This window comes from Eleginops maclovinus, chromosome 6 (genome assembly GCF_036324505.1).
Source record: "Eleginops maclovinus isolate JMC-PN-2008 ecotype Puerto Natales chromosome 6, JC_Emac_rtc_rv5, whole genome shotgun sequence".
NCBI lineage: Eukaryota > Metazoa > Chordata > Actinopteri > Perciformes > Eleginopidae > Eleginops > Eleginops maclovinus.
The window spans coordinates 669,874-696,828 of NC_086354.1; the positions used below are offsets into that span (position 1 = coordinate 669,874).

A 26,955-nucleotide genomic window follows, 5' to 3' on the forward strand; every position below is an offset into this window, starting at 1 on the left:
TTTCATTTGTGTCCTACAAGACAAAATTAAGCAGTGATGAGATTTCATTGCAAACGTAACACCTGGTGCCCAATTTTACAATTCTTAGCTCGTCCACTTCCCCGACTTGGTCGCAGCTTTGTACATTTCTAGCAGTCCTGGTACCAGGTCATCAGTCAAGGAACGAATCGAGAAGGTCTGTGCTTACAATTCTTTTGAACTCTGCACGAACCTGAGGAGACAAACAAAAAGACAAAAAGGTTAAGCGCTTAGAGAACAGATATACAAAGCATAGCGTCACCATCTAGTAAGCTAAGGTTGTCTGTTGTCAAAGGCTTTCGTCCACTCAGTTAAACTAGACACAATCCTCTCACTTATCCGTATGCACAGTCACGACACCGTTCAGACTAAGACAACATTTCTGAACGGACTACAGTACAGTATCCGACATGCTCTCAGTGCAAAAATGTAATCCAGCTCTAGTACTTCCTGGAGAGAAGCTCACACATTGATTTGCGGTCAAACATAATGGGATTAAGTGATTAATCTCAGGCTGAGTATTGTCTATTGTGATACCTGTCTCTCACAGAACATGGCCGGCCATCTGCTCATGACATCCCTGATGAGAGGTTGATCCCCTACGATCTCCTTTCTCCACTTGGAGAACGTGGCAGACATCAGCTCCTCTATCTGCTGGTGATCCAGGTCTTTTTTCAGCATTTCCACCTGGATTGGATTGCACAAGCACAAAGGACACATACTAACACAAAATAGTAGGCTTCACAGACACAAAAGCAAAGTGTAGGTAGTCAGCATAATATAGGCAGGTATGTATGCAGTAATATTAGACAGGTATGATGTGTATGTGTGTGTATGATGTACCTCAATCATCCTCCGCTTTTCTTCCATGTCTTCAGCACTCAGTCCTTCAGGGGGATCTGGACAGTAGTGGACCTCGCCCTTCTTTGACTTCTTCACACGTGGTCCCTTGGCATCTTCTCCTTTTCTTTTGTTGACTCTCACCTCTGGGCATCCAGCTGCACTTAACTTCTGCAGCTAGTTTCCGAGCTTAAACTTCAAGCTGTGGAACCAGTCGTACCAACCCTTTTCAGACCCTGTCTCTTTGAGACTGGGATGCTTCTCCACGAGCGCTTTGGCAACATTCTCGTAGTGATGCCTCTCAGGATAAGGACTAATCTTTGACATGCTGTCTGCAAGTGTGTCCAGGATATCAGTTTTCATACCTTTAGGAATCACCATCACAGATCCATCTTTTGCATATCTTCCATTTGCTTCTTGCAGCGTGAGTTCAACATCATGTGAAAACTCTGGAATCGGGAAGGGCTCAGGCCTTTGCTGGGCGTCAGATTCCCCACTACTGAGAGATGTAAGAGTGGCTGTATCCAATGTGGAATCCGAGAGAGCAGCATCAGCTGTGAACAACACTTTCAATGTTGCTCGCTCCCCAGGAAGGTCTCGGATGTCGGTCAGGTTGGTCAGCTGATCCTTGAACACAGGGTCTTCAAATTGTAAAATAAATCCACCTCTCAGGCCAAGGTTTGCACGCAACACCTGGCACAGTTCCTCAACACTCGGCGGGGTGTTTTCGATGGAAAAGCACCTGATATCCATTTCAGAGAGGACAACTCGCAACAGCATTGTGGATCACTTCGACCTGAAATTGGAGAAGAAAAAAGTTTAATCCATTGTATACATTCAAAACAAATGGTTACTAGATTTTGAAAACACGGCAAGAAGGTTAATTCTAAAGAATCAGTGTGGCGAGTGTAAACGAACATCTGGATTACTCCTGGAAAGATTTGGTAAACACTGCAAGAGGGTTAATTATTTTGGATCAGGCTGTTAAATGTTATATTGCAGGACACCCAACACCTGGGTTGCTCCTAGAGAGATTTGGAAAACATTGCAAGAGGCTTAATTCTTCTAGATCAGGGTAACAAGTGTTGTCTTGTGACACCAACATCTTGGTTACTCCTGAAAAGATCACAGCGACGACTTGTCTCAGGACACAATTTATGATACTGAAAAGTATACAAGTTATACACCACACCACCCCAAAAATACTTACAGCAGCTGTAATTCAGCAAGAATGTTCTGGGAGTGGCTAACAGGCGCCCCTGGACGAAGTATGACACAAGTGGCATGTAGTCATTGAGACTCTCTGGTTTCACCAAGAGACACTCAGCAGGACTTTTCTTCACGAGATGGTAACTCCTCAAATGCTCCACATAGTAAGTCGTAAAAGGTTCAACGAAGAAGCAAACATGACCAGCCAGCACAATGCATATTTCCAAAATCCTTCCAAAGTCCGGTAGTCCACTTGTACTTCCAACAGAGTATCATTCCCTTTGAATACTGCGTTACATTTAAGAAGACATTAGGGGTCAGTCCAACCGTGTCAACATCACTGAATCGATTCAAGATTGCTAGTCTAACACCACCATCTAAGACTTCCAGTTATACATCAGTCACTTTTGCTGTCTCAATCTCAGGCTTGAAAATGCTGGGCATTTCAAGATTATATGCCAGCATAAATTGGTGTCTTGAGGCCAGTGTAAGCAGAGTGCTTTTAAAGTTATTGGCATCATGCACTACCTTCTTAAAGAAAGAATGTTTTTCCTCAAACCTGATTGTCCAACACTCTATTAAGGGTCCAAACCTTTGAATTAGGCACGGATAATGCTCAATAAAGTGATGTTTGGGGCGCAATTTGTAAACCGGGAAAACTGTCAGTAGTAACTGTCTATGATCAGATATTTTGGACTGCAAATAACAAAGTGAGTCTAAAGTGTAAGATGGAGTCGCCAAGAGCTGAACCAAGTCTTTCAGTTCAAGGACTATTTCCCATGTTTGATCCCCTTCCCGAACACGGTGGCCGATGTTGAGGGGAAGGAAACACACAAGACTCCAATTTTCGTGGCCGTTACCACCTACAGTTCCAGTCTTTTGAAAAGCTGAAGGAATTTTCTGAGGACAGTTTGTCTTAACAGAGAATTTAAAAGGGAAGCTCTGTATTTCCCTATTAAGCTCTTCGAATGTGAAATATTCCTTTGAAATCAAATCTGCAAGGCACAGACTTAGTTCTACAGGTACAATCCCTTCCAGCACATCATGTAAAAAATCAGGTGGAAAGCCTGTGCATGTGTGAAAACCTGTCAGGCCGTTGAGAGGGCAGTCTCATTTCACAGCATCAACAGACGCAAGGTCACTCTGCTTCAACACATTTACAGCTTCATCATATGACTCTGGTGACCTTAAAGCAAAGTTCCCAGTTCTAACATCACACGTCTGTATGTCTCGACGGCTAGCTAGACAAAACCTACACAACTTTTCAACATTGAAAGACTCTTGGAATCCACCTAAGGAATGTGCAGCTAAGTTGTCAGCAGCAACGAACAAGATGGTGCCTTTAACATTACACCCTAGTTTCTCTACAAACACACCAACTGTTTCCAGACATTTAATATCTTCGATCAGTGGCTTCAAAACACTATCATAACCATAAATCCTTATATGCTCAACCTTGCACAGTAAAGCAAGGTAGATTGATGACAATGCTGACTTGTATCTAGAGGGTAAATGGCCAATAACCCAATACACACCACAGACTTTATGGTTTTGTTTTTTTTGTGCCCAAAGGATTGCAGATTTCAAAGTCGTAAATATACAAAATAATAGCTACACTTAGTCTTGACTTGAGAGAATTCCATTGGATTTATAGAAGTCACCATCCAAAAAAGACTTGTAGTGGCCAGACTGTTGGACAGGTTTGTTTTTCCCTAATGCTTGCAGTACCTCTTCTCTTTTAAGAAGATCTGAAAGTAGCTTTAGAATAGGGATATAGATAACAGTATGAGACTTTTCTCGTCTGTTCAAAAGATACTCGACAGGTTCAATAAACTTTGAAATGCTTCAGTCAACGATGTCAAACATTCCTCAGATGTGTAATTATACTTCTTCAAAACACTCTCGACTCCCTAGTTATTTGTCCAGCACATTCTCCAATATCAAAGAAATCATCCACAAATTCTTGAATCACAGACTTTGACACATGAAGGACGGCTTGCAGTCGAAGGAAAAGGGATGCAATTTGGCGCTCAACTGACTTCTGTGTAGGCTGAGAGTCTGGTTCAGTCACTGAAACATCTGGTGACTCTAAATCAAAGTTATCCTGTTCATCATTGACTCTCTGTACAAATGAAATATGGTACGAAAGTCTGGTAGGACCAGGCTAGAGTTGTACCCCACTCAATTTAAAATGTCAAGTTCATTCAAGCACCTGGAATTTCTGATTCATTGAAGTAACTTATGAACTTAAATTGGAAGATCGAAAACTCATACTATTGAATTGAAATTTCATAAAACATTATTTTATGTTAGAGTTGATGAAATAAATAAGTTGTCATAACTTATTGATCAGATATTTTTTTACAGTGTATGGAGAGCCAAAGGGCAAAAAAGCTGAGCCTAGGAAACCATATCTGCGTAGAGACCAGAACGTTTTTTAAGCGCTGTATACGTTTAAAACACTTTATATGGAAGCAATGAGTGACATATTTTTTTTGTCTAAATCTGATCTATACTTGTATATTATTTGTCCATCACAGTAATTTGCTAGCACACAATGTAAGTAACCTCACCTGGAAGGAAACACTTACTCTTTAGTATATTTTTTAAACCATCTAAGGGTACACTTCTTTTTACAAACATAAGCTTGTTTTCCAGCTGTTTTAACATATGTTTTACCTTTTCTATAAACACAGGAGAGAATCACATACATCAGACTTAGAAAAAAGGTTTATCTGATTCTGTTTTTCCTTACTTGCCTCTCAGGGCTTCCGTACTTCATGTATGGGATGTTTGAGGTTTTGGGGAATCCGTTTGTCAAATAAACTCAGATTGAAAATATTGCTCATCAGCACATCAGTCCAGTGATATCAGTCATGTCCTTTGAGCATATTGATCTGAGCTATAGTGTGCAGCTGTGACAACATTTTGAAATCTCCCCTCCTCTGCAGATTGAGGAGTTTCGGAGGCTGCGATCCCATTTTAAAGGGGCGGAGATACAAGAAGGGAATGATGGGATGTTAGGGGACAACTTCCGGCCCACGCAGCCGCTCAGTGACCGGACGGTTCGCGCTGCCTTCCAGTGACCCACACCTTCATCCCCATCTCAGAAACACTCGGGGACTGACAGAGACCAGAACAGAAGGTGAGCTCTGTAGCACGTTAGCCCGAGCTATAGCCCACTCTCAACTCTTGTCCTGGGTGTGAGGACAATAGTTGGATTGAAGGGGGACAGTGTTTATCCACCATGCAGTAAAGCATTGAACCCCTTAAATATGTGACCCACAGTGGTGGAAGAAGCTTTCAGATGCTTTACACGATCATCGACCCGACGCAGTCCCCGACTGTTGTTGTTGTTGTTGTGATGTCATGATGCAGCACCAGTAATGTAGCTGTCAAAACACAAATGTCTAGGGCAGCGGTTCCCAAACATTTTTTGCGGCGAACCCCCTTCTACGTCCCAACCGCCGCAAAAAAAAACCCAAAACGCAACAAAGCTTTGTTTTATCGCCATGTAAATAACTTTGTCATGAGACGTTCCACTTGACAGTTTCCCTGATTTCAGCCAGTGATTCATATTTGAAAGAATGAATGAAACAAGTTGGCGCGCAAATATCCTAGCCTACAGTGAAACAGCGGCTGTCTTCTTCTACGTTTCTATCAAAAACTAATAAATTACAGTTTTTTAATTTAAAATAAAAGGGATTACAAAGGAAATGTTTATTGTTCCTGTTTTTTGTTGTAGTCTATGGACAAATCCCACTTATTCCCACAATATTTTTACACCAGACCACCATTACATGTTTCATCTCGCGCACCCCCTGGTGGCAGCTCGTGCACCCCCAGGGGTGTGCGCACCACACTTTGGGAATCCCTGGTCTAGGGATAGCCTACGTTATCTAAGGCTGCATTTACACTGCAAGTCTTGATGCCCAGATCGGATTTGTTGCCTAAATCTGTTTTTTTTTTTTTACTGTGTGGTTACACATACTTTAATAATGTGACTCATATCTGATGCACGCGATTACACTTGCCTATCATCTGAAACATTGCGCATGCCTACTTGTAGTGTTTACTAAACTTTATTGTTGCACCAAGCTCTACTGCTGAGCCAAAATGGAGGACCTTGACATAGGTGTGATGCTAGTGTTGCGGTACATGAGAGGTTCGCCAAACATTGCCAGGATATTTCGGCAGAGAAGGAGGAAAAGGGCCTTTATTGCATCCTGTGCATACGCTGCAATTATTTCATCCTCAACTATTCAGAGGAGTGTCTTGGTGCGACACAGATCTCAGGACTGGTGGGAGAGTGTTGTGGCGGGCTTTGATGAAGAGCAGTGGGTCAGCAATTTTAGAATGAGCCAGCAAACTTTCGATATGCTGTGCGAGAGTTTATCCCCATTCTTTTCCTACAAAGATACCACATTTCGACGGGCCATTTCACTGCAAATGCGCGTCGGTGTCATTCTATGGAGGCTCGCAACAGGTGCGGGCTATCGCACATTGGCTCACCTATTTGGCATTAGCAACGCATCGGTGTGCCTGATCGTAAACAACTTTTGCCAAGTCGTGTGAGACGAGCTGTGGGATCGATACATACACCTTCCACGAGCTGATGAGCTACAGACTGTCCTCCGAGATTTCAAAACCCTCTGGGGGTTGCCTCAGTGTGCTGGGGCCATTGACGGTAGCCACATTCCTATCATCGCTCCATCTGAACATCACACCGATTACTTCAATCATAAGGGATGGCGCTCTATGCTCTTGCAAGGTGTTGTTGACCACAGATTTTGGTAAGGACGAATATGATGCATTTAAAGTAACCTAATTACACACCATGTTGAGCCTTCTGACATCACCTGATGATCTCAGCATGTCGTATAGGCTATCCCGGTATGACTTTGCTTGGTTATTTGTGTGAATTGATGTTATCTGTACTTTAGGAGGCTCAAAAATATACCTTTTCCTCTCAATAGTTTAACAAACATTAATGTCAGATGGCCTGGAAGTGTTCACGATGCCACAGTTCTCAGGAACTCTGACATACAGAGAGAGTGTTGTATGAGCATTATTACCGGACATTTTGACTGGCAGGTTTTGAATTTACCGTTTTTTAATTACATTTTACCAGCTAAAAACCAGTAATTACCGGCTAATGGAAACCCTATATATATATATACTCAAGTAAAGTTAAAGTAAAAGTACAGTACTTGAGTAAATGTACTTAGTTACCTTCCACCTCTGGCAACCTAAATATGTATACATGGATCTTAAAAAGCAGTGGTCATTATTTTCTTCAGAAATCACATGACACATCCTGAGGACATAGAGAAAATGTAGCATTAATGCTCTTTTTTAGTTGGTACATTAAGTATATCTTGCTGATACTCTTACTGAGTAACATTTTGAATGCAGGACTTTTACTGTAACAGAGTTTTCCTACATTTGGGTACTTGAAATACAAGATCTTATAAGTACTTCTTCCACATCGTATAGACCTGACACAAACTGCAGGTGATGAGTAAAATAAGGTGAGGATGAACTTATCACCAAACTCTCCTCTGTACTCTCAGCACGTTTCCTCACAGGGGACAGGCTTTTATTGGAAGCTGTCCCTCAGGTATGTGAGACTGCAGTGGGTCAAGCCCTGGAAGAACTGACCCAGTTCAGTGACAAATCAGGGACAAGCCTATAAACAGTGTGTAGTGTATGGAAGGATCTAGATTCTGCTCAGCAGCACTGCAGCGGAACGTGTAGAGCCCAGAGGAGAGGAGGAGAGAACGACACACAAGACTTTTTTAGTTTCTTATGTTTTTGAAGTTTTTAGGAAGTAGAGATGTACTAATACTGTGAAACTGTGATTAAGTTCACTGAAAAAAACCGAAACTTTGATTTTAATTAAATGTATTAGGTCAACAGATTTCACATATCTGTATTAGGTTAGTTAAAAGCAATAATATTAAGTTTAAATAACAAATATTAGCTTTGACTTAAGATCATTGCTTTCAACTAGCCTAATACAGCTATGTGAAGTCTCTTGACATAATACATTTAATCAAAGTCAATGTTTCAGTTTGATAGATGTTTGTATGACAATGACAACTTTAAAATTTGAAATAGAAGTTCTGTAATGTTCTATAAAGTGAGGTCCAGTGAGTGGCTTGACTCTTGACTTGAGTAAAGATGTTAAGTCAGTACTTCAATCTTCCATCCATCCATCTTCTCCCGCTTTTCCGTCAGGCTCGCGGAGGTAACAGCTCCAGCAGAGAGCCCCAAACTTCTCTTTCCCTGGCCACATCAACCAGCTCTGACTGGGGGATTCCAAGACGCTCCCAGGCCAGTGAAGAGATATAATCCCTCCACCTGGTCTTAAGTCTACCCAGGTCTCTTCCCAGCTGGACGTGCCTGGAACACCTCCCTAGGGAGGGCGGTTTCCTGCTGAGAACCATGGCCTCAGATTTGGAGGTGCTGATCTTCATCCCAGCCGCTTCACACGCGGCCGTGAACCGATCCAGTGAGTGCTGAAGGTCACAGACCGATGAAGCCATTAGGACCACATCATCTGCAAAAAGCAGTGGTGCAATCCTTAGCCCACCAAACTGCAGAGCCCCTTCCCTGCGACTACGCCTCGAAATCCTGTCCATGAATATCACAAACAGGATTGGTGACAAAGCGCAGCCCTGGCGGAGGCCAACCCTCACCAGAAATCGGTCCAACGTGCTACCGAGGACCCGGACACAGCTCTCGCTTTGGGAGTACAGAGATTGGATGGCCCAGAGTAGAGACCCCCTCACCCCATACTCCCGCAGCACCTCCCACAGTATCTCCCTGGGAACCCGGTCATACGCTTTCTCCAAATCCACAAAGCACATGTAGACTAGATGAGCGTACTCCCAGGCCCCCTCCAGGATCCTTGCGAGAGTAAAAAGCTGGTCCGTTGTTCCACGACCAGGACGAAATCCACATTGTTCCTCCTCAATCTGAGGTTCGACAATCGGCAGGACCCTCCTTTTCAGCACCTTAGAGTAAACTTTCTCGGGGAGGCTGAGTAATGTGATGCCTCTGTAATTGGCACACACCCTCTGATCCCCCTTTTTAAAAAGGGGGACCACCACCCCGGTCTGCCACTCCTTCGGTACTGTTTCCGACTTCCACGCAATGTTGATGAGACGTGTCAACCATGACAGTCCCTCAACACCCAGAGCCTTCAGCATTTCTGGGCGGATCTCATCCACCCCTGGGGCTTTGCCACTGTGGAGCTGTTTAACTACCTCAGTGACTTCCCCCCATGAGATTGGACTTGAACCCCCTTCATACTCCAGCTCCGCCTCTAACATAGAGGGCAGAGTTGTCGTGTTCAGGAGTTCCTCAAAGTGTTCCTTCCACCGCCCTAACACCCTATCAGTTGAGGTCAACAGCGTCCCATCCTTACTGTACACAGCTTGTATGGTTCCCTGCTTCCCCCTCCTGAGGTGTCGGACGGTTTTCCAGAACAACTTTGGTGCCAACCGAAAGTCCTTCTCCATGGCTTCTCCGAACTTCTCCTACACCCAATGCTTTGCCTCGGCCACGGCTGCTGCCCTTCGGGCCTGTCGATATCTTGCAATTACGTCAGGAGTACCTAGGGACAACATATCCCGAAAGGCCTCCTTCTTCAGTCGGACGGTTCGAGGGTTACCGCCCCTTGAGGCACCTAAGACCTTGAGACCACAGCTCCCCGCCGCAACTTCCGCAATGGATGCTTTGAACACCGCCCACTCAGGTTCAATGTCCCCAGCCTCCACAGGGATGCCTGAAAAGCTCCGCCGGAGGTGTGAGTTGAAGGCCTCCTGGACTTGGGACTCCTCCAGACGTTCCCAGTTCACCCGCACTACACGTTTGGGCTTACCAGGTCTGTCCAGAGGCTTCCCCTGCCACTCGACCCAACTCACCACCAGATGGTGATCAGTTGACAACTCCGCCCCTCTCTTCACCCGAGTGTCCAAAACATGCGGCCTCAGGTCCGATGATACGATAACAAAATCGATCATGGACCTTCTGCCTAGGGTGCTCTGGTACCACGTACACTTATGAGCATCCTTATGTTCGAACATGGTGTTTGTTATGGCCAATCCATGACTAGCAAAGAAGTCCAGTAACAAACCACCACTCCGGTTCAGATCGGGGGGGCTGTTTCTCCCAATCGCCCCTCCAAGTGTCTCCATCATTGCCAACGTGTGCGTTGAAGTCTCCCAGCAAGACTAACGAGTCCCCTTTGGGAGCCCCATACAGGACTCTTTTAAGGGTCTCCAAGAAGGCTGAATACTCTGAACTGCTGTTTGGTGCATAAGCACACACAACAGTCAGAGTTTTCCCCCCCATAACCCGCAGGCATAGGGAGGCGACCCTCTCGTCCACTGGGGTAAACTCCAACAAAGCAGCACCCAACCGGGGGCTTGTGAGTATCCCCACACCCTCTCGGCGCCTCACACCTTGGGCAACTCCGGAGAAGAATAGAGTCCAACCCCTATCAAGAAGTAAGGTTCCAGAGCCGACGCTGTGCGTAGAGGTGAGCCCCACCAGATCCAACTGGTAACGCTCCGGCACGAGCTCCGGCTCCTTCCCCCCCAGAGAGGTGATGTCCCCAAAGCCAGCTTCCGCCGTTCGGGTCTTGCTCGTCGAGACCCTCTGCTTTCACTGCCACCCTTCTGGCAGTGCACCCGACCTCATCGCTGTTTCCCGTAGGTGGAGGGCCTGCGGGACGGGGAAGCGGAGGTGTTGCCCACGTTGCTTTTTCGGGCTGTGCCCGGCCGGGCTCCGTGGCAAGCCCAGCCACCAGCCAATTGTGTTTTTCATGAGGTCTTTTGAACCAATCTTAGTCTGGCCCCTTACCTGAGACCGATTTGCCATGGGAGACCCTACCAGGAACACAAGGTTCCAGACAACACAGCCCCCAGGTTCCTCGGGGCACACAAACCTCTCCACCACGATAAGGTGCTGGTTCTCGGAAAGGCTTCAATCTTTAACTGAGTGTTTTTAAACATGACTATCTGTGATGGTGTTGTAGTCAAGTCACCATTTCTCGAGTCCGAGTCACTCTCGAGTCCCCACTTTTCGAGTCCAAGTCCGAGTCCGAGTCCGAGTCACCTAGGAAGAGTATGAGTCAAGTCCGAGTCATAGTCATCATTACCTGTGCTCGAGTCCAAGTCACCCAAGTCTGAGTGTGGATATATTTGTTTAAATCTAGCTGTTGGTTTGGTTTTTATCAATCAATATTTGTTATGGTCTACATTGCTTTTATACTCTTATTTTTTGCATTGCTTTTATTCTGTCTATACAACTGCTACATGCCCTTTGGTGCAATTGTTGTATAAAAGGTGATATACAAATATAAGGCTTATAATATAATTATAATAATTATTACGGTTGGGTCGAGAGTTCCAAGACTGCCTTCAAAGACCTGCTTCATGAATAGAAATGCTCTACAACAAACACTGTCAGCATTTCAGGTTTACTTGCATATAAGAGAAGAGAGAGAAATGGGAGAGACAAAGTAGTTAGAAAGAGAAGTGTCCAGTTTAGTTTTGTGAATTACAGTGTCTGTTCATTGTTAACTGTGGAGAACCAGCAACAAGGGATGTTTCCAACGGCACCTGAACGTCCCGTTCATCTTTTCTTGATAAATAATAGTCTGGACAGCTGGTATCCGGCTGGCAACGAACCATGTCAGACCTTGCCGTAAGCCAAGATACCGATAGTAAAGAATGTAACTGAACTTTAGGTCATGAAATGTCCTCCATCGTCCTTTCACAGAAGAGCATTTTGCCTGCTCTTTCTGTCAAAGCACAATGTGGGGGGCGCGCGGTACGGGAACTCGCCTTGCAGCTTTACAAGCCTAGGGCTGAGTACATCCAGACTTGAGACAAAACTTTTTCGAGTCCGAGTCCAAGTACGGTTGTCAATGTGCGAGCCCGAGTACGAGTCTGAGTCCTCGTATGCGAGAATTCAGGTGTCAGAGTTTGATTCCGAGTCCATCAGTGCACGAGACCTAGTCGAGTCACGAGTCCTGAAAATTGGCACTTGAGTCCGACTTGAGTCCGAGTCCAGGACTTGAGTTCTCCATCTCTGCTGTGATGAGCAAAGGCTTCCTCTGTTAAGGGTTAGTGTACTGAGCCAGTTTTAGAAGAGACCAGCGACTCTGAGGGCTGTAGATGTTTGTAAAAGATGTTCTCTTTGTCACTGTTTCACTGTTACATCTCTGTGGTTTATTACCCATCACAGTATGATTTAATTTGATGAAATGCATGACAGTTACATAGAAAGATGAGCAGCAGGGCCAACTGTCACAACCTCTGCTTAATGCATTTCTTCTTCACCAAAACCAAAATGTTGCCAAACAGACACACTTGTGTTTTATACAGCTTCTCCCATATTCGATTTGAAACCTTTATTTTATACTCGTAAGGCATTGAGGTTTCACTCATTTTCAATGACGAGGAGTTTACATCAAGGGTCATGCACACAACAACAGCAATGACAGATAAGACATGAGGAGAAAAAATAAATAAATAAAAACAGTTGCAATTTGAAGAGCAGAGATTAAACACCAAATGTTTAAAAACAGTAGCAGATGGGAGTACCTCTAACCTTAGAGTTTGTTGCAGAGCATTCCATGTGCTAGGGGGATCAAAGAAAAAGGCAGTTTTTCCAAGATCCGAATGTGGGCAAGGAACCCTAAGAGTGAGCCAATTGTTGGATCTGGTTTGATAGGAAACAAGATTCCAATGTAATAGGGAGGAGATATACGGAGGAAGTTTACCACTAATGGCTTTAAAAACAAACAAGTACCAGTGGTAACTGTGCCTCAAAGAAAGAGAGGACCAGCCAACCTTACTATAGAGAACGCAGTTTTGTGTATCATAACTATCACCGGTGACAAATCTAAGGGCAGAATGATAAACAGAGTCTAATTGTTTCAGTGTAGATGTAGCTGCATGTCTATAGATTACATCACCATAGTCAAATACTGATACAAATACTGCCTCTACAACTCTCTTCCTATTAAGCAAAGGAATGCTATACCGGTTTCTGTATAGAGAGCCCACCTTCTGTCGGAACTTGGAGGCGAGGCAGTTAATATGAGTCTTAAATGAGAGCTTCTCATCAAGCCACAGCCCGAGATATTTATAATCAGTAAGTCTGTCTATAGGAGAAGCATCACAATTTAAAATATGAAGTTTTGTAAAATCAATATTTCTAGCTCTTCAAAATAACATGAATTTAGTTTTTCACGTGTTAAGGACTAGTCTAAGGTCAGAAAGATTGTCCTGTATTAAGTTAAAGGAAAGCTGCAAGTTGTCATTAGCAGCCTGTGGGGTATCTGCTGTAGAGAATAGTATCATCTGCATACAGATGGTGAGGCAGCCAGTTAAAGAGGAGACTAGCTCATTAATATATATGCTAAAAAGTACAGGACCCAATACAAAGCTTTGGGGGACACCTTTGATTATGGACAACAATTCCGAATTGCCAAGTGGGGATTTCACGCATTGAAACCACGCAAAAGCCTTCCTTACAGCTGAAGTGCATTTATTTCTGAGTTGTCTAAAGAACAGCCAGTGATGGGGGTCACCAATGTGTCTGGCACAGGACCAAGCACTATTCCCTTTATTGAAAAGGGTAGATAGCTCATGAGTAACCCATGGCACTACCCTATCTTTAATCCTGGTCCTTTTATATGGGCGTGCTTGCCTACAAAGTAATTAAAGGCAGTTGCAAAGGAGTCCGAGGAACCTCAACGTCATCTCACTGGCCCATATACAGTGGGGCAAAAAAGTATTTAGTTAGCCACCAATTGTGCAAGTTCTCCCATTTAAAAAGATGAGAGAGGCCTGTAATTTTTTATCATAGGTACACTTCAACTATGAGAGACAGAATGAGAAAAAAAAATCCAGGAAATCACATTGTAGGACTTTTAATGAATTAATTGGTAAATTCCTCGGTAAAATAAGTATTTGGTCACCTACAAACAAGCAAGATTTCTGGCTCTCACAGACCTGTAACTTCTTCTTTAAGAGGCTCCTCTGTCCTCCACTCGTTACCTGTATTAATGGCACCTTTTTGAACTCGTTATCAGTATAAAAGACACCTGTCCACAACCTCAAACAGTCATACTCCAAACTCCACTATGGCCAAGACCAAAGAGCTGGTGTGAAGAAATCAACTGTGGGAGCAATTATTGGAAAATGGAAGACATACAAGACCACTGCTAATCTCCCTCGATCTGGGGCTCCACGCAAGATCTCACCCCGTGGGGTCAAAATGATCACAAGAACGGTGAGCAAGAATCCCAGAACCACACGGGGGGACCTAGTGAATGACCTGCAGAGAGCTGGGACCAAAGTAACAGAGGCTACCGTCAGTAACACACTACGCCGCCAGGGACTTAAATCCTGCAGTTCCAGACGTGTCCCCCTGCTTAAGCCAGTACATGTCCAGGCCCGTCTGAAGTTTGCTAGAGGGCATTTGGATGATCCAGAAGAGGATTGGGAGAATGTCATATGGTCAGATGAAACCAAAATAGAACTTTTTGGTAAAAACTCAACTCTTGGTGTTTGGAGGAGAAAGAATGCAGAGTTGCATCCAAAGAACACCATACCTACTGTGAAGCATGGGGGTGGAAACATCATGCTTTGGGGCTGTTTTTCTGCAAAGGGACCAGGACGACTGAACCGTGTAAAGGAAAGAATGAATGGGGCCATGTATCGTGAGATTTTGAGTGAAAACCTCCTTCCATCAGCAAGGGCACTGAAGATGAAGCGTGGCTGGGTCTTTCAGCATGACAATGATCCCAAACACACCGCCAGGGCAACGAAGGAGTGGCTTCGTAAGAAGCATTTCAAGGTCCTGGAGTGGCCTAGCCAGTCTCCAGATCTCAACCCCATAGAAAATCTTTGGAGGGAGTTGAAAGTCTGTGTTGCCCAGCGACAGCCCCAAAACATCACTGCTTTAGAGGAGATCTGCATGGAGGAATGGGCCAAAATACCAGCAGCAGTGTGTGAAAACCTTGTGAAGACTTACAGAAAACGTTTGACCTCTGTCATTGCCAACAAAGGGTATATAACAAAGTATTATTTCCACAATAATTTGAAAATAAATTCATTAAAAATCAGACAATGTGATTTCCTGGATTTTCTTTTCTCATTCTGTCTCTCATAGTTGAGGTATACCTATGATAAAAATGACAGGCCTCTCTCATCTTTTTAAATGGGAGAACTTGCACAATTGGTGGCTGACTAAATACTTTTTTGCCCCACTGTAACTCCAATCCCAATCTTTTAAATCCCCCAGAAACCGCTCTGCATCAAACTTTCTAAGGTTCCTCTTGGAGGCCACCTGAGACGCGGCCTTTTTTACCAGCACATCGCTTACCCAGGCAATGGGCCAGGCAGTGATCGCTGACTCCTAGCTCAAAGACACCGCTAGTAGAATATTTGCCAGCCTTGTTGGTGAGAATTAGATCTAAGAGTTGTAGATTTGGAGTAATCTTTAGGGTTTGGTCTAATTGGCTCTGTAATCAGTTGTGATAAATTTAGACTGCGCATGAGATTTTTAAACTGCACAGAAGCATCACTCCACGCCAATTCAGATTTAGGTCACCTAATATAAGTAATTCTTCCGCAGAACATTTAGAGAGCATATTCACTAGGGACTCAGTAGCATGTGATTCAGCTGAGGGAGGACGGTAAGACTCCGAGCACAGTCAGTGGGTCCGGACCACGATTGACCTTAAGAGCTAGAAATTCGAAGCAATTAGGAAGAGAAACAGCATTTAAAATTGACACTGAGAGACAAGATTTGACATATATTTCAATTCCACCTTCCTAACCGATCTATTCTAAAAAAATATAATTAAGGTGAGCCACATCTGAGTTATCTATATTCTTCCCAAGCCAGGTTTCACCCAACACAAGTATATCAGAGGTAGTCTGTTCAACTAGAATAGTTAGATAGTCAAAGTTCTTAAGTAAGCTTCTAATGTTCAGATGGATTATACCAAGATCATCGCGCTTTTTAAAACTCAATGGAATAAGGAGAGAGATAGAGGTATCAGATGCACTAGGCCAATTAGTGGGAGTTGGTTGAAGACATTGTAATTAAGTTAGAAGAAATGCTACCACAAAGTTTATTAACAAAAGACAATCCTAGCCCAGAGGGAGTTTGTACGTGGGAGTGGAACCATTATCACAGGAACTGTGATCAGGGGAACATCAAAGTTCGAGAGACCGATCCATATGGCATTGTGATATGTTCTTATCGCTTAAGGTTGTTTTTTCCCCAGTGGACATAAGAGGGTGTGTCACTTCACTTCGCTATCTGAGGCTCAAAATGCTCGCAGTTAGAAGAACCCAACCAGATTCTCTAAGTGTTGTTCCCAAATAATGTTTAATTCTATATAGTACACACTAAGAAGTATATCATCAAATGTTCCCCACATAGTCATTGATATTATCTTGCAGAGGAACAAGCCTTTGGGGATTCCATATGTGTGCTTGTGTGTATGTTCTGCTCCCTTTTCATACTAATGGAAGCATCAAACTTTGATGCTCATGTATGATTATGCTGAAGAACCACTTGTTGGTGCAATAGCACACAGTCACTTGGAACATTGACGAAGGAATTGAATCCGTGACAATCGAAGCAGCATGATGATGTCATAGGAATTGTATTCTAGTACTTTGAAAACTATGCAAATGCCTACCAGCACCATCAGTCAGGTTGAAGGTCAGACACAAAACTAGCATAAAAGAAGAGCAAGGGCAGAGGTGGAAGAAGTACTCAGATGTTGTACTTGAGTAAATTGTACTTGAGTAAAAGTAGAAGTACTCAGATCTTGTACTTGAGTAAAAGTACCAGTACTCAGATCTTGTGCTTGAGTAAAAGTAGAAGTACTCAGATCTTGTACTTGAGTAAAGTAGAAGTACCAGAGTGTAGGAATACTCTGTCACAGTAAAAGTCCTGCATTCTAAATGTTCCTCCAGTGAAAGTAGAAAGTACTCTCATCTAAATGTACTTAAAGTAGCGACAGTAAAAGTAGTCATTGTTTGATTGGTCCATTTCAGAATAATATCTCTGATATGTTTTATAATGATTGATCATTAAAGTGTTCTCAGAGCTGGTAAAGGTGCAGCTAGTTTGAATGGCTTTGTATACTGCAGGGTAGCTGCTGGATTTACTGCAGGTGAACTAAAGTCTGATTTAAGGGCTGATTATATTTACCATCATTAATCCAGATCTGTAACTAAAGGGATTAAATACATGTAGGGGAGTAAAAGTACACTATTTACCTCTGAATTGTAGTGGAGTAGTAGTTCAAAGTAGAACACAAATTGAATACTAAAGTAAAGTACCTTCAAATTGTACAAAGTACAGTTCTTGAGTAAATGTACTTGGTTACTTTACACCTGAGAAAGAGTGGTATGTAATGTGCATATTTTCCTCTTTCCTGTTGTTTCACACTGCCTCAAATAACATTTATAAACCGACCTGTTGCCTGCATAGATCAGCTGCAGTCCAGCAGACCCTCAGCAGCTTAAAGAGCACATGTTGTGGAAATACAGAACCTGCAGCCTTTGTTGTCCCTGCTCAGACACAGCTAGGCTGGGAGCTACAGTGGGGCAAAAAAGTAGTTAGTCAGCCACCAATTGTGGCAAGTTCTCCCATTTAAAAAGATGAGAGAGCCTGTAATTTTTATCATAGGTATACCTCAACTATGAGAGACAGAATGAGAAAAAGAAATCCAGGAAATCACATTGTAGGATTTTTAAAGAATTTATTTTCAAATGATTGTGGAAAATAAGTATTTGGTCAATAACAAAAGTTCATCTCAATCCTTTGTTATATACCCTTTGTTGGCAATGACAGAGGTCAAACGTTTTCTGTAAGTCTTCACAAGGTTTTCACACACTGTTGCTGGTATTTTGGCCCATTCCTCCATGCAGATCTCCTCTAAAGCAGTGATGTTTTGGGGCTGTCGCTGGGCAACACGGACTTTCAACTCCCTCCAAAGATTTTCTATGGGGTTGAGATCTGGAGACTGGCTAGGCCACTCCAGGACCTTGAAATGCTTCTTACGAAGCCACTCCTTCGTTGCCCTGGCGGTGTGTTTGGGATCATTGTCATGCTGAAAGACCCAGCCACGCTTCATCTTCAGTGCCCTTGCTGATGGAAGGAGGTTTTCACTCAAAATCTCACGATACATGGCCCCATTCATTCTTTCCTTTACACGGATCAGTCGTCCTGGTCCCTTTGCAGAAAAGCAGCCCCAAAGCATGATGTTTCCACCCCCATGCTTCACAGTAGGTATGGTGTTCTTTGGATGCAACTCTGCATTCTTTCTCCTCCAAACACCAAGAGTTGAGTTTTTACCAAAAGGTTCTATTTTGGTTTCATCTGACCATATGACATTCTCCCAATCCTCTTCTGGATCATCCAAATGCCCTCTAGTAAACTTCAGACGGGCCTGGACATGTACTGGCTTAAGCAGGGGGACACGTCTGGAACTGCAGGATTTAAGTCCCTGGCGGCGTAGTGTGTTACTGATGGTAGCCTCTGTTACTTTGGTCCCAGCTCTCTGCAGGTCATTCACTAGGTCCCCCCGTGTGGTTCTGGGATTTTTGCTCACCGTTCTTGTGATCATTTTGACCCCACGGGGTGAGATCTTGCGTGGAGCCCCAGATGGAGGGAGATTAGCAGTGGTCTTGTATGTCTTCCATTTTCCAATAATTGCTCCCACAGTTGATTTCTTCACACCAAGCTGCTTACCTATTGCAGATTCAGTTTTCCCAGCCTGGTGCAGGTCTACAATGTTGTCTCTGGTCTCCTTTGACAGCTCTTTGGTCTTGGCCATAGTGGAGTTTGGAGTATGACTGTTTGAGGTTGTGGACAGGTGTCTTTTATACTGATAACGAGTTCAAAAAGGTGCCATTAATACAGGTAACGAGTGGAGGACAGAGGAGCCTCTTAAAGAAGAAGTTACAGGTCTGTGGGAGCCAGAAATCTTGCTTGTTTGTAGGTGACCAAATACTTATTTTACCGAGGAATTTACCAATTAATTCTTTAAAAATCCTACAATGTGATTTCCTGGATTTATTTTTCTCATTCTGTCTCTCATAGTTGAGGTATACCTATGATAAAAATTACAGGCCTCTCTCATCTTTTTAAATGGGAGAACTTGCACAATTGGTGGCTGACTAAATACTTTTCTGCCCCACTGTAACTAATGTAGATGCTAAGCAGGTATAATGTTTAATATGTTCACCATCTTTGTGAAGTGCGATAGCATGCTACATGCTCGTTTGCTTCTATACTCTTAAACATTTACTCATTTTGAGCAGATTGGATGATAAACCAAAGTTTTGGACAAATTCAAATATTGACCTGATGATGGAGCTAAATAAAAAGCATATTTTACTTCATCCTTGAGGGGAAATTAATGTCTACAGTAAATGTAATGGTATTTTGTGGTTGTTTGCTTGTTGATGGGATATTACGGTGGCCGAAAGCTACAGAAACCATACGCTGCAAATACAAAACCTTTCAAGAAGCTCCAAACACAACGGAGACCAGGGGACACTAAAAAGTGATGCAAACAGCTGGGACAGGAGTGTATTGTTTAAAAGGATCCCCATTAGCTGTAACCAAAGTTAGACAAGCTAGTCTTCCTGGGGTCCAAACACAAAACATAACAATACACAAGATACAAATCGTAATTCACTTAACAATGATAATGTAAAAGCAGTAAATCATGATAAACAACATCAGAAATTATTCAGAAATTATTACATTCATGGGTATTACATTAATTATTGCATTCATACAGTATGTACAGTGGGGCAAAAAAGTATTTAGTCAGCCACCAATTGTGCAAGTTCTCCCATTTAAAAAGATGAGAGGCCTGTAATTTTCATCACAGGTATACCTCAACTATGAGAGACAGAATGAGAAAAAAAAATCCAGAAATCACATTGTAGGATTTTTAATGAATTCATTGGTAAATTCCTCGGTAAAATAAGTATTTGGTCACCTACAAACAAGCAAGATTTCTGGCTCTCACAGACCTGTAACTTCTTCTTTAAGAGGCTCCTCTGTCCTCCACTCGTTACCTGTATTAATGGCACCTTTTTGAACTCGTTATCAGTATAAAAGACACCTGTCCACAACCTCAAACAGTCATACTCCAAACTCCACTATGGCCAAGACCAAAGAGCTGTCAAAGGAGACCAGAGACAAAATTGTAGACCTGCACCAGGCTGGGAAAACTGAATCTGCAATAGGTAAGCAGCTTGGTGTGAAGAAATCAACTGTGGGAGCAATATTAGAAAATGGAAGACATACAAGACCACTGCTAATCTCCCTCGATCTGGGGCTCCACGCAAGATCTCACCCCGTGGGGTCAAAATGATCACAAGAACGGTGAGCAAAAATGCCAGAACCACACGGGGGGACCTAGTGAATGACCTGCAGAGAGCTGGGACCAAAGTAACAGAGGCTACCATCAGTAACACACTACGCCGCCAGGGACTTAAATCCTGCAGTTCCAGACATGTCCCCCTGCTTAAGCCAGTACATGTCCAGGCCCGTCTGAAGTTTGCTAGAGGGCATTTGGATGATCCAGAAGAGGATCTGGAGAATGTCATATGGTCAGATGAAACCAAAATAGAACTTTTTGGTAAAAACTCAAGTCGTCGTGTTTGGAGGAGAAAGAATGCAGAGTTGCATCCAAAGAACACCATACCTACTGTGAAGCATGGGGGTGGAAACATCATGCTTTGGGGCTGTTTCTCTGCAAAGGGACCAGGACGACTGATCCGTGTAAAGGAAAGAATGAATGGGGCCATGTATCGTGAGATTTTGAGTGAAAACCTCCTTCCATCAGCAAGGGCACTGAAGATGAAGCGTGGCTGGGTCTTTCAGCATGACAATGATCCCAAACACACTGCCAGGGCAACGAAGGAGTGGCTTCGTAAGAAGCATTTCAAGGTCCTGGAGTGGCCTAGCCAGTCTCCAGATCTCAACCCCATAGAAAATCTTTGGAGGGAGTTGAAAGTCCGTGTTGCCCAGCGACAGCCCCAAAACATCACTGCTTTAGAGGAGATCTGCATGGAGGAATGGGCCAAAATACCAGCAACAGTGTGTGGAAACCTTGTGAAGACTTACAGAAAACGTTTGACCTCTGTCATTGCCAACAAAGGGTATATAATAAAGTATTGAGATGAACTTTTGTTATTGACCAAATACTTATTTTCCACAATCATTTGAAAATTAATTCTTTAAAAATCCTACAATGTGATTTCCTGGATTTTTTTTCTCATTCTGTCTCTCATAGTTGAGGTATACCTATGATAAAAATTACAGGCCTCTCTCATCTTTTTAAATGGGAGAACTTGCACAATTGGTGGCTGACTAAATACTTTTTTGCCCCACTGTATGTCCATTCCCTACTCACAAATTTAAATAGTGCATTCTCAGATGGTACTTGAAAGATACTTTGCTTTTCAATTTATGTATATTCAGTGGGCAATTATTCCAATGATTGATGGCACGATAAATACCTGTTCTCTTTAACGCATTTAATTTTGAAATTGGTAACATCATCTGGCCATCATTAGCTGACCTAGTAAAATGAGAATGAACCTGACTACATCTGACAATTTGGTTATACATGTATAAGAAAACCAGTTGAGAAGAAAAGACAGTGTTCTCTACCGTTAACCATGAGTTGACGGTGCATACTGATAGTATTTGTTCTTATGGGACAATGTAATACGAACCTGGCAGCTCGGTTCTGGGCAGTTTGTAATTTCTTTAGTTGACCTTGAGATGCAGAGGACTATACTGATGCACAATAATCCAGGTGACCTAAAATAAAAAATGTAGCCACCTTTCCCACGATGTGTGTAGGGACATAAGAAAGACATTTCCTCACCATGGAGATACTGCAACCCATCTTTTTCACTATGGTATCAATGTGCAGCTGACTATCAATTATTGTGCCCAGTAATTTTACTTTATCTACCTGTTCTATAGGTTCCCCACAGAGGTTCAGACTCATCTTTGGTGTAGATGACAGTTTATGACTCGATCCCAAGATAATTGATTTGGTTTTCGAGATGTTCAGTACCAACTTATTTCATTTTATCCAATCAAAAACCTTATTTAACTCAGCTGATTAAACATTGTCCAGTTTGTGGTGGAAACTTCTGAAGCAATGGAGACGAAACTCAGAGAGACGCTGGAGAGCAGGAACTTGATGGCAAAAACACTGTTGGATTTATTTGGAGTTGCGGCCGGAGAATTGACAAGACATTTGCGGTAGACACAAGTTGCTACAGCGGTTGCTAAACCAATTCTGAATGTCTCAGGGATAGGAAGACGTTTTAACTAGTTCCAAATGGGTAATCAACATTCTCAGAGCAGCAGACTAAACAAGCTCAGACAATACGTCTAACTTAAACTGTCATCTAGGTCAAGGTGTTTACTGGAGCATAGTGGGCCAGATAAACTGGAGCTAGCTGTCCCTAAACAATAAAACCAATCTTAGGTCAGCATGAGCTTGTACCCACTGTGGGACCAAGGCTGCGGAAGCCCAGGCTGCCCCTCCTTAAAGAAGATAACAGCACCCGCAAGGCCGAAAAATTATGCCAGAGGAGGACAGAGAGGAAGGACACAACTGGCTAACTTGAAACAAGCAGTACACAAGCAGCTGTGAGGAGACCCATGGTCACGCCTTTGAAGAGGTCACAGGCCTGAGCGAAAGGTTACAAGCTTACACAAAATGTTCCCTAGCGCAGTTCACTAAGTTATTGCAGCATAACACAATGTGGAATCATCAGCATACATTTGTACAGTTGCTTTACACAAAACTGATGGTAAATCATTTGCGAAGATGGCGTATAAGAGTGGTCCCAGGCAGCTCCCTTGTGGGACCCCGCAGTCCAAGACCTTAGATTGAGACCAGCTGTCAGTGTAATAAACCTGTTGTGTTCTACTTGTGAGACAACTCTTCATAAATAGGATGGCGGTTGGACTAAATCCATAGCATTCTAATTTACCGATGAGCAGATCATGATTTGATTTTGGAGTGTTCGGTGGCGTTCAGGATCATAAAGCTGGACAACTGTCTCTGTTGGCAGAGAGTCTGTCTCATAACGGGAAGTGTTTGTCAGGATATCTTCAATGACTCGGTTAGCTACGTTAGCTAGCTAGCTTACAGCAGATCTGCAGTAACATCTGAAGGAATCATGTGATCACATTGTTAAAATAAGACCAGAAAACATTTGAGGTTAGCTTCCAACAGACAGTTGTCACCAAACACTCCGGTCCCAGCTGTGTGCATCACTTTGTAGTGTCCCCTGGTCTCCGTTGTGTTTGATCTTCTTTCCTCGTTTTGTATTTGCAGCGAATCATTAATGCAGCTTTTAGAAAACGCTGCTCATGTTTCTTCAAGTTGGTAAAGATGTTTCTTAATTTGCATATTTTTACATTTACCTTGTTTTTGAAATTGCTGTGCGTTTGTCCTAATGTAAGTGTTTTGGGCCGCTGCAGTGTGTCTGCATGGGTCGGTCCCCGTAGTATAATTCCCCAGAAACACCTCATGGCATTACAGGAAATGTCAAGTGAACTGATAATTCTGTAGGTTACATCCTCTGTCTGTGTACATTTCAAATTCAACTGTTGAAGTGTTATTTTAATTTCATTTCATTTTATTTGAAACATTTTTGTCCGATGGACAAGAGACACCGTAGCATAAAGCCGCGCTGCTGGTCGTGGCGATGAAGTGTTTTTCACAAAGCGGACATCGCCTCAGACACTCAGCCCACTTCCTCATGTGGAGATGATAATTCAGATCTTTGAAGAGGATTTGATTCTACTCAGATGTCTTTCCCACTTATCTTCCCACTACAATAGACAACACTACTGAAACTATAAAAATAGCTGAAACTACAGTGGATGTAGCTATTCTAATGGTTGTTTAATCCATGTACCTTATGTGCTTAAATGATTAAAGTCATTTAAATAATGATTTCCCTGTATAATGTTTAAGATGTTTTAGCAGCCAGTTATAACATGCACCACCTGGCCAAGTAAGAAAACATTTTTAATCCCAGCCTTTTTTAGGGCCACCCATCCATCCAGTCCTTTTATTCTGAGGACACACGTTATGATATGAGGCACTGCAAAATGGAAATGTGATCAACCTGTACAGAGGAGCTCAACATGATTCTCTTCAACAGCTGTTTCTCTCAATAATATCATGAAACAGGAAGCAGTTACAGATCCCGTTTATTCTGGACAAATCTGGCTTAACTTTTCTCTTTCTGGATCTGATGCATTTTTCTGTCTCATTACAGGAGAGAAGGGTGACAAGGTGAGGAGAGAGGAACAGAAACACTGGGAGAGAGACAGACGATCAGAGTCATACTGAAGGAGGACTAAGACACTGCTGACTCACATCTTCACTGAGTGCTTGTGTGTGTGGGTGTTTCCTTTTCTGCAGAACTATTGTCTGTATGTGCGTGTAACATCCTCCATGTGGTTGTGTGTGTACTGTTTCAATATTACTGTACGTGTGTGTGTCCTGATTACAAGATAGGAGACTTCACAACCAGCCCTGCTGTCCCTGCAGTCAAAACAAAGGAGGCATGAACACACACACACAGATTTACATACTCACACACGTCTGTACTGTGCTGCGTACATCGTGTGTTAAATTTTACAAATTGTATTTCTAACATGCTAATATTTTGTTATGAATCAATTGAATCTAAAACAAATTCAGTCAGCATGAAGGGAAATATGTTTATGATCAAATAAACTCAACCAAACTTTTGGATGAATCTGAGCATTAACTGAATTACTGTAATGTGGGGGCACTTGACCAGTAAAGCTCATTTAACACTGTAATACATCCAGCATTTTTACACTTTATGAGCTCTTTGCCAAGTCATTCCTCCAATGGAGCCTAATTAGCTGTTATATGCTATAAATCAAATCAAACTTTATTTGTATAGCCCAATGTCACAAAACACGTTTGTCTCGCAGGTCTGGCCTGACTGCTACCGAACTCTGCGTTGTGTTTGAATGGTAGAAGGAGACGTGGACAACTGCTCACTTTGCCAGCCAGGGGAGTTTATTCTCTGTGTGAAACATCAAATATCAGTACAGCAAGCAACTTCACAAGCCAGGCTGATCTCATGCACATCTCTCCTCTGGGAGCGCAACGCCTGACTGACTATCATTACAATTCTGTTTCTAAAACAACATAAAATACCACATAAAAATAAAATACAAATGAAATCATCTTAAAATGTCAATACAATTGTCACAATCGGTTGAATAACCAAAACTAAATATATCTCTGATAGTTACAAATAAAACATTATTTTTAGAATGTATCCACTCACAGCTGCAATATTTTGTATTTTATTAATTATATTAAATATAGATGAACAGGAACATACATTAGCATTCATGCTGTATAACCCCCCAAAAAACCCCAAAATCATCCATACACAAATGTACATAAACAAACATAATGGAGTAGCTCACATACCTGTGTGAAATATCCAATATCAGTACAGCAAGCAACTTCACAAGCCAGGTTGATCTCATGCACATCTTTAAAGGGGAAAAGCAGACAACCGCAGACTGCATGAGAAACCTTACCATGCTCTTAGCCTAGCTTGAGAATGGTAGTCTAGCCTGTTGCACAAAAGTGCTGTACTCGATAAATAATTACATACACACTCTAATATATGACATGAAAGTAAAGGACATAATTTGTGAACTGTTACAACAAAAACACTGCGACTCTGTCTAGCATTTCATCCCATTTTAACAAATTATTGACAAGGCACTCGTATAACCAGTGGCGGCTGGTGAACATTTTTTTGGGGGGGGCGCAGTTGGGCGGCACGGTTTAAATAGCACTTTTTTAGAGGTTTAGCTTAAGACAGTTGGTTAGGTGGCTGCGGCCACATTCGTGCTTCTTACATTTTTGTGTGAAGTGCTTTAGATCCTTCATCCCGGTTGTAGTCCAAAGTGTTTCAGTCCCAGGACTTTGAAATAACAGACAAGGGAAACAAAAAAAGGCATTGCTCACTGTACAACCAGCTAACCAATTCCGCTTAGCATACAAGTTTGAGGAGAAAGTCCGAGTGTAGGTTCTCCCGCGATCAGTGGTCGTCTGTTGAATGTTTAGATCCGGACGCTCGGGTCCCAAGTCTTTCAATTTCTTCTTTTCGACATCTGATAGTCGATGAAACGGTGTTTTAAGTAGAGCTTGCACGGAGTTCTCAGCCATCGATGTCGCCATATTCACTCAATCTAAGTTTCAGCTAGCTACGGTGCTGCTCTTTACGCTTGTGGTTAGGGAATGATAACGATGCTGATTCGCCGAAATAGTCCAATCGCGTATCTAAGAATGTCACATTGAACTAAGAAACAATGCCATTGGCTGTGGGCGCAAAGATTAGCGCCCACAGATCTAAGTTTCATCCCCCAATGAAAAGCTATCCTTGCTAAAATGACTGAGAAAAGTATAAGCTCTCCTATAGACTCCCATGTTATCGGCGCCCACGGACGGTAGCCGACCTGCCTATTCTCAGAAAAGGCGAATGGCAATATATTATGTCCGGACACATTTTAGCGGTTCTTGACAGTGGTCTCCCATACACATTTAACCCATAAACACGGTACATTTCTTATTTCAATTATGTTGTATATATAACGTTTTTTAACTCAAAAAGTCAGGGTGGGCGGCGCCCAAGCGCCCACTATTGACGCACCGCCACTGCGTATAACCTTACCTCTCCTCTGGGAGCGCAACGCTGACTGAGAGGAATGGCG

At 42.9% G+C, this 26,955-nt stretch overlaps 1 protein-coding gene across 2 annotated transcripts in view; it reads left to right on the plus strand.

The window, feature by feature from the left end:
- Positions 1–24,936, plus strand: part of ca8 (carbonic anhydrase VIII) — a 41,253-nt gene extending 16,317 nt beyond the window's left edge. For both annotated transcript variants that reach the window (XM_063886675.1, XM_063886676.1), the window contains exons 8-9: positions 5,019–5,212; positions 24,459–24,936. In XM_063886675.1, the coding sequence (XP_063742745.1) occupies positions 5,019–5,153 (135 nt within the window). In that variant the 3' untranslated portion in view covers positions 5,154–5,212; positions 24,459–24,936. The remainder of the gene's footprint in view (positions 1–5,018; positions 5,213–24,458) is intronic.
- Positions 24,937–26,955: the final 2,019 nt, after the last annotated feature.